The following is a 14,054-nucleotide window of genomic DNA, read 5'->3' as shown; positions in this document are numbered from 1 at the left end:
TATCTCATATATCAAGTATCTTCATTCTCATACTGGTCCAAGGGATTGTTCTAGTCCTCGCATTATCTTCCACAGTGCACTATGTGCAAAGCAACATAAATTTTCTATCTAAATGGTATCATCCTATCATTCATTACACCCAACATTTCTATGGTCCTCCGATTTAATTATTTCTTTAGTTCCATATTCCATAGCTTTTTTGGTCCTATGGGCAGTGTTATTTTCTTTGGTTTCCTAATCCTTCACAATTTTTTGGTTCTACGGACCAGATGTATACATAATTTTTTGGTCCTCCTAATTGGGTTGCATATGAGAACTTCCATTATTGAACTTGAGTGACTTTTCAGACATTTATGTGTATGTTCAGTAATAATGAACATTTCTATTGTTTTTGTGATCAGACTGAAAGCTAATGTAAAAATGGCAATATGCAAGCTCATAAAACTGTTTAAAGAATTTTAAATTTGTGAACTTAATATTTTGAATATTTATGCCTCATATATCGTTACAAGTGACAATATTAAGTGCTAGTGTTATTTTACTGCATAAATTTATTTTTATAAATGTATATATTGATTGGACTACTTTAATACTCTGTTCTTTGTCTATGTATTGTAATAATTTATGTTAATTTACTTCGTAAGACCTTATCGAGCAAATCTCATGACTTCATATTGCTAACTTATCAGCAGTTTGAGCCTAGCAGATTTCTTATCACCAGCTGCCAAGTAAAATATTACATAGTTTACAGCTATTTCACGTCCTTATCTCTTTTGTTTATTAACCATAGATTCCTTTAGTGTCATTTATGTTATTATTTCACTATTTATATTTTAACTGACTTTGATTTCCAAAACAGACCATATTAATGACCTATATTTATCCTTCTACAATTTATTATTCTTTCACTGTATTCATTTTACCAACTCATTAGTTATAATTTAATTACAGCCTTTATGACCATTGAAAATGGATAAATCAGAAAAGGTGAAACTTGTTAAAAAAGTGAGGAATATTTAAGGGTAGTTTAACTAGAATAAAAACATTTATTTGCTATGAGAAAAATAATGGAGATTTACAGTTATTATACACAAAATATAGAAAACTTAAAATATTACAAAAAGAATTTGATTTATATCAAAGCCAGTTAGAACTGAAGGATGATGAAGATCATTCCCAGTACCGAGCAGAATTTGAAGATTTATATGATGAGCTTGTGTCACAGTTAGAATCACTGTTGGAAATACAACAGCCTTCAACCATAAACTAAGAGGTGATGGTTTTTACTGAACCAACTACTCCTGCAGTCAAGCAGACTTTTCAGTTACGTACTATTATAATCTTATCATTTAGTGGTGACTTCTTAGAGTGGTACCATATCAAGGGTACCTATGGAAATTCTTATTTTAAATAACAAATCTTTAACTAATATACAGCAATTTCACTAACTTACTGTCTCTCTAGAAAAGGAGCCGAAACAGCTGATTCAAAATCTTCATATTTCAGATGCTAATTTTAGTACTGTTTACCAGTTAATCTGTAATTGTTATGATAATAAAAATAATTATAACTAAGCATGTAAAATCTCTTTTGTGTCTTCCTCAGGCGGCAAAAGGATCAACAACTGTTCTGAGACATCTACCAATTACTAATTTGCATTAGGAAATACCTAAGCTAGATCAGTTAATTAGGTTTTTGGAAGGAAAATGCCGAATGGAACAATTAGTTAGTAGTTATATAATAAGGATTTACGCATTTCTGTGTCAAACATTTCTAGGAATAACAAACAGTAAAATAAGCCTGTTTTATCATATATGTTTATGAACCAAGCATGTGTTATTTGCAAGAATCAACATGTAAATTATAAATATCCAACCCAAAGAGCAGTCTTTAAAACCCAAAGAGCAGTTTAATAAAATAAAAGTAACAATTTACGCAAAACTGCTTAAAATCTAATCATATTCTTAAGAATTTCAAATCTACAATAATATGTGCTAGATGTAAAGTGCGCCATCACACCAATCTTCATTTTGAAAATGGGCATTTAAAACAAAGCGTATCACTGAAACTAAAAAATTATGGTGACCAAAACGAGCAATATCAATGTAAAACTAGTTGTCATGTTTTCCAGAATAGCCAGACACAAATATTATTATCTACAGCACTCGTCCGAATTCATGACGGTTATGGAAATTTTCAGTTATGTCATGCCCTGTTGGGTAGTAGATCTCAGGTGAATTTTATGACTGAAGATCTTGCGCAGTGGTTTGATCTAGAAACCCAATTCCATTAGAATTTTTTGATAGCCTTGCTTCAGATTCAAAATACAGTGCGTCAGTGCACATAGCTTCTAATCACTTTGACTTTTGATGAACATAACTTGTAATCTTTTACCAAAAATAACTTCAGATTTATCCACGATGACTATTGATTTTAAAAACTAGAATATTCCAGCTAATAGTAAGCTAGCTTATCCGTTTTTTAACATAGCCCCAAAAGGTAGATATGTTACTGGGTGCTCAACTACTTCTAGAAGTCTATCGTACGGACAATTAACTTGCAAGGGAACCTATCCAGGTTTACAAAATACTGAACTGGGTGGATTTTAAGCAGTGAATACGTAACAGATCAAAACACAAATCTTCACAAAATTTTATCGATAACACCTGAACTTAAAACAGTTCCTGGGCAGAAAAAAAAGATTAGCTTAGTTTCTACTGAAAGGGAGCCTGACTTAATTTCTAATTGTTCTAAACGACTGTGTATGCAGAGAATCATTGCGTATTGTATTTGGTTTGTTAATAATTGTTGAAGCTCTCAGTCTGATCTGTATCAGAGTTAGACGCTGCTCTTTATGTTTGTATCAAAATATACCAGAAATCTAGCTACCCTCAAGAAATGATAGCCCTGAAAAATGGAGAAACATTACCAACTAAATCATCTATTAGAGATCTACATGCATTTCTGGGGACTCAAGGAATACTCCGAGTAGAGGGACGCCTACAAAATTAAAAATACCTTTTGAATCAAAACATCAAATTATTATATCTCTAACCCATCACTTTTCATGTCTCATCACTGAAAACGAACATCTTCATCTTCTGCATGCCAGTCCACAGTTATTAATTTTGTCTTTATGGGAAAAATATTGGATCCCAGGTATATGATGCCTGACTAGACCTACTCTTTACAAATTTGTAACCCGTTTTAAACTAAATTCTGTAAGTCATTCTCAACTGATGGGAAACTTGCCATCGTATCGGGTGCATCCTGCTCACATGTTTATTATCACAGGAAATTATTATGCAGGCCCTGTGTATTTCAAAACTGGAACATGTTGTTCTAAAACCAAGGTTAAAGCTTATGTAGCTGTTTTTGTCTACCTAGAAACATGAGCAATTCATTTGGAATTAGTAAGCGACCTAATTACAGAAGCCTTTATAGCTGCACTTCGTCGTTTTATGATGCAAAGAAGAAAGAGTCTGAATCTGTAGTGACAATAGTGAAAATTTTAAGAAAGCACATCATGAGCTAATTGAACTATATAAATTCTTAAATGATAACAGCATCAAAATATCTGAGAAATTGACATTGGAATCTCGTCAGCGGACTTTTATACTACCATATTCTCCACATTTTGGAGGCAACTGGGAAGCAGCTCTCAAATCTATGAAATACTACCTTAAAAATATTGCTGGAAATAGCAGCTTAACATCTGAAGAGATGGCTACTCTATTAGCTCAAATTGAGGCTTGTCTAAATTCAAGACCTTTGATACAATTATCTGACAATCGTTTAGATACATCCCATCTTACTCCTGGCCACTTCCTCATTCATGAACTTCTGACTACCATTCCTAACCCAGACCTATATGATACAGCTGTTAATATGTTGGACTGTTGGCAGCATGTCCAATATATGACTCGACATATCTGGAAGAAATGGCCAGTGGATTTCCTGAACACCCTTCAACAACGACAAAAATGGACAGCCACAGAAGCCAATCTCAAGGTTGGTGATGTCATCGTTAAAGAAAGATAACATCAACCACCACTATGCTGGAAGTTAGCGATTGCTGATCAGATTTATCCTGGCGCAGACAACTTGGTGTGTGGTAACACTCCATAATGAGCAAGAAACATTTAAGCAACCTGTTGTGAAATTACACAAACTTCCAGTCTCCAATAGACATGATAAATAGTAATTTCATGAACTCTACAATTTTGTTTATATCTTTTATTTTGTATAACTGTTTTGGTTAGCAGTATGTAATTTTGTTTGTTTGATTTAATTATTTATTATTTTTCGTGTTTAACTAATTAAAAAGTATATTAAAAAATATACTTTTTGGCCAGCAGCATTTAGGACACTGAGAAGTGGTGGGAGAACTCATAAGGTTTGGTTGTAACCAATCATTAAAACAGTTATACATAGCATTTGTCAGGAGCAACATCGGCTTCACTCTGCCAGCGACTAGTCATGCTCAGTGCTTTATTTGTAAATAACACAGCTCCGCTCCACGAGTGAATGTATCATTACATGCATTTACTATATCTTGTAGTTTAGTAATCTTATACATCAAGTATCTTCATTCTCATATCGGTCCAAGAGATTGTTCCAGCCCTAGCATTAGCCTATACAGTCCACCATTTCCAAATCAACATGAATTTTCTACCATAAAAATTTCTTTACCATATAAATGGTGTCATACTATCATTCATTACATCCAACATTTCTATGGCCCTCCGATTTCATTTTTTCTTTGGTTTCCTAATCCTTCAAGAGGTAGCTGAAATGCAACCCAAAGTCACTTATTATTCACAAATGGCATAAAATTATATTTTATTTGCTACAAAAACCTACATTTATTTTTCTATGTAGTAATCATTTACAGCTACACATTTCTCCTAAAAGATAATCAGTTTTCTCATTTTATCAGTGAAGAATACTGGTGATTTTTCCTTGATCCACTACCTCACTACATCCTTCAGTTCATCATTCATGGTGAAATGAATACCATTTATTCTCCTCTTTAATTGCAGAAAGAATTGAAAATCACAAGGCACCATATCAGATGAGTATGGAGGTTCAGATTCAAATTTGAACTTCATAAGAGCCTTGTTGGTTGACCACTATTTATGCAGTCGAGCATTATTGTGGTGCATAATTATAGACTTAATGGATTCAGAACATGACGCACACATCTCCTAAGCTGTTTAAATGTCTATGTATCACACAGAACTTACAGTCAATCTGGTATGTGTAGTCATCACATACACTTGTTTGGAATCCCAGAATACTGTCAAGAAGATTTTTTTGCAAAGGTTTGTTTTGAATTTTTTTGATTGTGGTGAAACATAGAGCTAGTATTCCATGCACTACAGTTTTTCTTCTGAGTCACAGTGAAGCACCCAAATTTCATCCCACATCACAATATTGAAAAGGAAGCCATCTCACTCATCATGATAATATTTTAGAAGCTGTTCACAACATTTCTTTATTGTCAATTTGTTCTTTTCTATGAGTTTACCATGCAACCACTATGAACAAATTTTACAGTATTGCAGTTTTGCTTGATTCGTATGCTTGTTATCTGATGCTAGTTAAATGTTTGAATCTAATTTTCAGTATCATCTAATTTTTAAAACTATTCTAATTCACTAAGAAGAAAATAAAATATTATTGTAGCTGAACAGAAAATTCTTTAGGAATTCCAGATCATCAACTGACTAAATGAAATGCATAAGTATGTACATCATAATCCTTGCACTTATCTTCTTATCAGTGTCATTAGTCATATCTGGTTACTGAATACATAGTCATTACTTTCTTACTTCATCCTCTGAGTTCATCAAGCTCCATAACTGATAGTTTGAAGTGATCTGTGATGAGTCATAGTCACTCCCAAAAATGGTACATGCATCCTTAAAAATAAAAACCATCCCACCAGGGAAAATACAGTATACAAGTAGCTTACTTCACTGAGCCACAAAAATGGTTGCATATCAGCACGTCAAGCTCACTGAAATGCAGGTAATATTCAGCTCTACAAGTCATTCTGTATAGATATAGTCATTCTGTAGTATATTCTACTTTCATTCTGTATAGGAACTAGCTATGCAATGAACATAATTTTTCTCTGTGTAAACAATACTGACTTATGACTCTTGTACCCTAGGTGCTTCACATGCATTACAAGACTGAGATGAATAGTTGTAAACCAACACATTATTTTACTAGTAAATTATTGATGGTAAAATTTCTTTTCAATTTGCTTAAAAGTAACAGTTGAATACCTTTACCATATAAAAATGATCTTTAAAATAAAAAAAACCCTGGTAAATTAGTTAAAAGCAAATTATTCACCTGCAGATCACCAGATGATATAGCGAAATAAACTGTAACACAAGTTGTTTATTTCAGGAACTTTTATTTAATATCTCAGGGATAAAATATTTTTGTATTTTAGGGGGATTTGAAGGCATACTTTACTTAATGGCCACTTCAGCTATTCAAGATTATTATGCAGCTACCAGAAAAGAGATCGAGTCCCTGAGTCAGTCTACAAGTAGATAGTACTCACGCATGCAATGTCTATGTAGATCATACTCACGCATGCAATGTCTATGTAGATCATACTCACGCATGCAATGTCTATGTAGATCAAACACAATATCCATCAGCATGAGGGACCAAGAAGGCAATATCTATGTTCACAGAACCGATAACGAGGAGAATGGCATAAAAGATAAGAACAAAAACATTTGAGTGATGATAATCCCTTCAAGAAAAGAGGCACCTTTCATACTCATATTCCCTTAGGATGTAGGGGCATCTTTTATCAGACAGAAGCAGCACATTACTGGTCAATGATTTTGTGTTGACCACTAAATATATTCTACAACAAAAATTTCTTTCCTTCAGGAATGAAAGTAATTTGAGAACAGAAACATAGTAGTAGTTGTTTTAACCTAACTTGTCCACAAAATTCTGAGTGGCATAAGGAAGTATCTGACTGAACTACAACCATTCAGTCAGACTACTGAAGGATGGGTAAAATTTACGGTTACATTTTTAATGCAGTCTTACCTTTATTTGTTATAAGAAAATCAATTTTATTTATTTGAGTAGTAAAATTCACTTAGAATTTCTGGGAGCTTAAAAAATAAAGGTTTTGCAAATCAAAATACAGCTGATTAAAAAATAAAAAATCATTTAAAAGATGTAAGATTAGAACCATACCTTTGAACCTCTCCTGCTTCTTAATAAAGGTGGCGTGTCACATACTGAACTTACATCACTTTGGCTTTCATACGGTGTTGCTGTCCAACAAGATGGGTGTACTGGAGACTGCTGTAAAAATAAAATAAATCAGTTATGTACGTTAATATATGGCCAAGTGATTCAGTATTAGTTACTTGACAGTTTTCTTTCTATATTTATTCGATATTTAATGGGTTACAATGCATTACACAGAAACACAGTACAATACATTAGGCAGTTAGAAACGACTAGTGTATTACAATCTAATCAACCAGTAATAGAAATATTACCACCTCCATGAAATGCTGCTTTTTTTTTATATACAAAAACATCTGATAAAAATTATTGAATTCAGCTTAAAGTAAGCTTTTTACATCAGTTCAAATTATGAAAAAAAAAAAGTAATAAATTATTTTAATTTTATTTTTTTTTTATTATGAGTCCACAATTTTAAAGATACTAGCAGTAATTAGTTCCAATTTTTTAGGGTTAAACAATAATATCCATAGAGACTTAGGATAAATTTTGAATGTTTACCTTAAAATCAAAACTGAAAATGTTCAATATTTGAAGCCTGATGTATTACCTGGAATGAATTAAAAAAATGTTGAAATGCCACTATTCTAGAGTGGAAAGGTAAAAATTCAGATTTGAAATTTATTTGTTAGCACAGTTGCAGCATTCCAAAAGTGAATTCCAATTGAAAAAGTGCATTGGTGAGAATGTATTTTTTCTAATTTTCATTAGAATTTTCATTTCAACATCATTTTCAACAAGAAATTAAAATTGTAGCTTAATTTAAAACTGAATTAGTTTTTACCAGAAATTTATTTACAATTATAAAACATTTTTGACATTTACTGGCAACCTGTACACCTGAATGATACAGAGAAGTGACTAGCCATAAAATTGGATAGATAAAAATATTTGAATTCTATCTCTTATGACTGAACATTAGGTAAAATATAAATTTTGTTCAAAAAATAAATGAACTGTTATTACATCGATTTTTAATACTTACCTGGTCCATTTCACTAATTTAGTTGTTTCCTTTTTTATTAATAAACTTGTTTCAAGAGTGTTTTTTTTTTAATTTAAAAATAGGCAGTCATGAAAGGCTTTGTTTATAATTGATTATAATAATTATGAATATTTTTTTAAAATTTCACCAAAATCATGACAACCTTCAGATTTTTAAAGGTGGTTTTGAGTTTAAGAAACAAAAAATTTACTGGGGCCAGATCAGTAGAGTACAGGGGCTATGGAAGAACAATCATTTGATTCTTTGAACAAAACTCGCAGATTAAAAATGCTGAGTGAGATTTTCTCCCTTTCCCTTCCCCTGAAGGCCGACCCATGAATTTTAAACAAAATTTTATGTTAATTTGTTTCTTGTGTAAATCACTGATTGTAATAATTGTAAAACAACTTAAATGATAACAGCGTGTGAATCAAACAAAGAATTTTTAATGGACATAACGTGTACACTTTGCTTTACAGTTGAACACACCATAACAAAAAATCTCCTGTTAGTCATTATTTAACAATATTCCTAGAAATATTCTAGGATTGCAATTGTTATTTGTGAACAATTAAATAAAGAATTTGTTGATTTTCAAGTAAACTGTAACCATTTTATTGACAAATTAAAATATATTATACTGTGTGATGATAGAGTTAATGCATTAAATTAATTATGAATATACTTATGATGTAATTGTATTAAGATATAAAAGATGTTCACCTTATGAATTAGTAATTAAGAATGAAAATTATTGCATGCTACAACAATGAAAAAAGAATCTGCTGATGGTGAAAGCCAGCTGGTCAAACGATAACAGAGGCATAACTCCCTAGTGAATAATAAGAAAATTAATGCTTTTAATGCAACCATCTTACAAGTTTTCAAATGGATTAATAGTTTTTAACAGCCATGTACTTCAAAAAATTTGATTATTTTTTTGAACATGCTTCAGATGTACAAAAAACTACATACGTGCATAAAATTTGAAAGCAACCAATATTTTTAAATTGGGATATTTGAGAATGAACAACTCTATACTAAAATTGTGAACAGAAAACTCAAATAACATTATTTCATTAACAAAATATCAAATAATAATAAAAGACATAGAAATTGGTGTGGAATAAATGCATACTGTACTTTCTCAATTATTGGATGTCCACCAACATAGCTGTACATCAAGTTTTTCAGATTCAAAAACTAAAAAAAAAAATTACCCATGATCATAAATTTATGCAAAAGTCCAATCATATCTGTAGTTATTTTTTTTACAAGTTCAATGTTTCATCAGTAGAAAAAATAACTTATAATTTACTAATAAGAAAACAAGCCATTTAAGTGTATAATTGTATCTCTATGAAATTATCTTTGAATGTACTGAATGACTTGGTTCAAAATAAAATTTTAAATACTATACATGGTTAGTATGGAGAAAATAAACAGATAGATTATTTAATTAAAAGAAAATTAAAAAGAAACATTTTGGCATCTTATTTTAAATACACCATGCCTGAATACAAATAGTAGTACAGTAATTTTTTATTCCAAGGTCAATAAAATTAAAGAAATTGTATTAAAAGGGTAAGTCAATTATTATCCACAATTTAGTTATATTTTTGTTTATGTTGGTAGTACTGTCATGTTGCGTAGATGATGCATGCGTGGTTTAATTGTTGTTATGTCTGTGCAGGTTTGATGCTGTTAGGTTAGTGCCATTATCGCTGCCCTGCCGTTAACCATGAGTGCTCTGCTTTCTGTTTGCACCAAAGAAGAGCAACGTTCAGTGATCTGTTTTTTGTGGATGGAAGGTGTATGAGGGGCTGAAATTCATCGAAGACTTTCGGTACAGTACAGGGACAGTGTGTTGCCGCAACGGAGTGTCTATAAATGGATTGAAAAATTAAAAATTGGCCGCATAAGTGTTACGCATGACAAAGGAGCCAGACAACTGTTTACCACCACAAATGAGGAAAACATTGAGCGTGCACATGATGTGGTTTTCTTAGACAGACGAGTAAGTACTGATGAAGTTGCACATCATCTGCAAATTAGTCATGGTTCTGCCTATGAAATCTTCCACAATAGACTTGGGTTTCATAAAGTCTGTGCAAGATGGGTCCCAAAACAACTCACACAGTTACATGAACAAAAACACGCTTGGACATCTGCCAAAAACATTTGGACTGCTATGGTAATGAACCTTACGTCAAGACAATTTTCAGATCACTATGACCTGCCACATGTGGTCTTTACATTTTATTGTTTCTAATATTAAAGCCATGCTTTCATACATTTCTTATGTGGTCTTTATATTTTATTGTTTCTAATACTGAAACCATGCTTTCATACATTTCTTTCATATCGACTGTATGAGCTAATGGTATTGATGGTTGTTTCCATAACGCAGTAAAAATGCTTTCAACCTAACTTTCAGTGAGCCAAAAGAAAAAACTCTTTGAGAATATGCAGAACTCTAAATTCTTTCATTAGCCCATCAACATCTGTACACATACACAATGAACTTTTTGTAGTAAAATAAATTGTAATAGTATTATTTTTGGTTCAAAATATAGTAAGTCTTTTTTCTAAAGGATTTCACTGTTTGTTTTAAGTTAACATGTTCTGTTTGTTGCTTTGAGAACTTAAATTGTAAATTAAAATATTAAAATTCACCTTACTGAATTAAATGAGATGATTTCTCATCAGAACCATGATAAGAATTTTTAAAATTCTCTGTATCATCTGCTCTGATATCAGATGTTTTATCTCTATCAAATCAAATGGTAGTAGGTACAGGTAACTCAGTTCTGTATGATTTAACCCACCGGGTTGGTCTAGTGGTTAACGCGTCTTCCCAAATCAGCTGATTTGGAAGACGAGAGTTACAGCGTTCAAGTCCTAGTAAAGTCAGATATTTTTACATGGATTTGAATACTAGATCGTGGATACCGGTGTTCTTTGGTGGTTGGGTTTCAATTAACCACACATCTCAGGAATGGTCGAACTGAGAATGTACAAGACTAACACTTCATTTACACTCATACATATCATCCCCATTCATCCTCTGAAGAATTATCTAAACGGTAGTTACCGGAGGCTAAACAGGAAAAAAGAAAGAAAGTTCTGTATGATTTGCAGCTGAGGATACACCTACATATTCTATTTTTTTCTATTTTAGAATGAAAATCCAAATATATATAAAAACAGCAGTCATCATTAGGTTCACATCAAACATCATCAGAACAAATGGTATAGCTCATTATTTCCCCTTCAACTACTTGGTTAAAACATAGTACCCAGATTAACATGAGATCTCCAGTTGTTGTCTCGATCTCTGCGTACACAATCAAAATAAAATTTACATACTGTTCTACTTAAATCAGAAATAGTCTTTCTTTAGGTGAAATTTAATAAAAAATCACTAGGATGATTTGTAAACCAACTACTTTTGCACAAGCCATGTTGTTACCAAATACAAAAGTGTGACAAATCAGTTTTTTTTTTATAAGCAAACTGTTTATGATATATCAGTAAACTAACTCACTAAGACTCACATAATAAGATCAATAAAGCTAAACTAAATATAATTTAATGCCTCTGGAACTGGCAAGAACCTATTAACATACTGTATATAAAGCCCTACCATATATTGTACAGTATAATTATATTAAGGTTTATAATTTGAACATTCTATTTGGGAATGCATTCAGTCATGTTTGTATGTACATACTTACAACCCACTTTTCCCATTGTACATAAAACAATCTATTTTTAATGTGTATATTTTATAAATTCATTTATTACATTTTTATAAGGCATATTATTTAAGGATTAAAAATGCAATATCTATTATGATTACCCGTAAGTTGATCAAAAAGAATTTAAATCCCGAAATTGGCCAAATTCAAATAAGCCATTTACCTAAAACATATGTATTATAGTATCATAATAACTTAGTTTTATAACTTACGCTATCCATAGTTTCAATAACATCAGTAGTTTAAATAACTTATTTGAAATGAGAAACCAAATTAGAAAAGTTGTGCAATATGTTAGATAAAATTCATGTTGACTGTAGTGTATTAAAAAAAAAAATGGTACAACCTGAATTTAACTAAAAAATAAAAAAGAGATATTGACAGCTTACATGCTTTTGTATAAAATTAACCAATAAAAAAAATTAATAATACATTAATAAAGTTCAAATAAAATATATATTCCACATCTGAAAATACTGATTTTTTTTAATGTCGCTTGAAGTTCCAAAAGTGTGCATTTTAATTTAATTATTCACTAAAATCGTTTTATAAGGGAGAAATATTTTAAAGTATAGCCACTTTCATTAATAGGTAGGGTTTCATTGCATAAGATTTCAACATTACTATTGCATTATAAAAAAATATATGCAAATGTGTGTGTGTGTGTTCAACTGGGATGAATTTTATAAGCATGTACTCAATAATTTTATGTAATAATCTAATTGCACAGAAATTTTAGTCATATTATTTAAAAATTTATCAGCAGTATAGAAAAATATAAATCAATCAATACTGTAATAAATTTAAATTACCTAGGTTTAATTTTATTGCGCACTTTAATCATCAAAACTAAATGTGATAAACAAAGAAAAAAATTATAAATACAATAAAACACAGCAGCTGCCTAATTATACTAGATATCAAGAGTAGTGGATTAGCCAGTGACTAACTAACTATTTAAGTAGTACTTTAAAGTAGAACTACTTTGAACAGAAGTAGTACACAATTATAAACACTACAATCAATTTTGTTTAGGATTGATTCACTAAATAAGTTAAATGTTGTGCATGGGCAGTACGATAAATGTAAAAAAAATCACATACACATTAATTCTATAAAGATTGTACCCCAGTTTTTTTTGCATTTTATTGATTCAATAGAACAAAATATTAAAAAAAACCTGGTATCCAAAATTTTAGAAGGGCATTGCCAAGTGAAAGAGCTGAAGATGGATTGCTTAAATTTTATTTTTATTTATTTAAGATATATAATTTTGAAACAATGCTTTCACTTAAGGTCAATAGTGAGATATACTTAAGTACTATGTTTTCTTACTTTAAGGAGGTAAGCACTACATAAAAACTTGATCTTCTGATTAACTTATCAATATTAAGAAAAAAAATTTAAATCAAGATAATTTCATATTTACTTTTCTAGATGATTAATTCATGTAATGTATTAAAGAAAAAATTATCTTTTTATTATTTTCCAGTGATGCATAAAAATATTCTTCCACAGTGTATAGACAACATGCATAATACACTATTTCATGTTATTTCATTAATTTGTCACTTCATGCAACCTGTTCAACAATTTCTTATAGCTGTGATGGAAATAAAGCACATCAGGATAAAAGATCTCACTTTTTGAAGAAGAATATGGTGCAAGATGATGGTGTCACTTGTAGAGCTGAATATTTTTGTTTTTGCCATAGTGATTTCTAACAGTATAGTTACAAATCACTTAGTGAAGAGGAAAAGAAGTGAAGGGTTAGTGAAGAAGGTAAAGGAAAATCATTTTACTCCTCATTTTCCCAAGAAAGTCTGGCATATTTTTGTTATTCTTTAGGATAAACAGGTAATTTTCAGGAGTGGAGTGAGTTGTGTCGAACATTAGATTGCCTACAAATTGTGATTTCTGTATTGCATACAGATTGGATGTGGTACCAACAGGCATGTAAACTACATTATATTAAATTAGATATTTCTTTTATTATAAAATTTTTCAAC

The 14,054-nt window shown here is 31.0% G+C and overlaps 1 protein-coding gene across 7 annotated transcripts in view; it reads right to left on the bottom strand.

The window, feature by feature from the left end:
• Positions 1-14,054, bottom strand: part of Arms (Ankyrin repeat-rich membrane spanning) — a 310,321-nt gene that overhangs the window by 7,824 nt on the left and 288,443 nt on the right. For 6 of the 7 annotated variants that reach the window (XM_075365014.1, XM_075365013.1, XM_075365015.1 and 3 more), the window contains one exon: positions 7,243-7,353. In XM_075365014.1, coding sequence (XP_075221129.1) covers positions 7,243-7,353 — 111 coding nt within the window. The remainder of the gene's footprint in view (positions 1-7,242; positions 7,354-14,054) is intronic. The other variant, XM_075365010.1, reaches the window with a different exon arrangement.

The sequence above is a fragment of the Lycorma delicatula genome, chromosome 4, assembly GCF_047948215.1.
Source record: "Lycorma delicatula isolate Av1 chromosome 4, ASM4794821v1, whole genome shotgun sequence".
In the NCBI taxonomy this organism is placed as follows: Eukaryota; Metazoa; Arthropoda; class Insecta; order Hemiptera; family Fulgoridae; genus Lycorma; species Lycorma delicatula.
The sequence above is the reverse complement of the archived record's forward strand: the minus strand, read 5'-3'. Positions and strand labels throughout refer to the sequence as shown.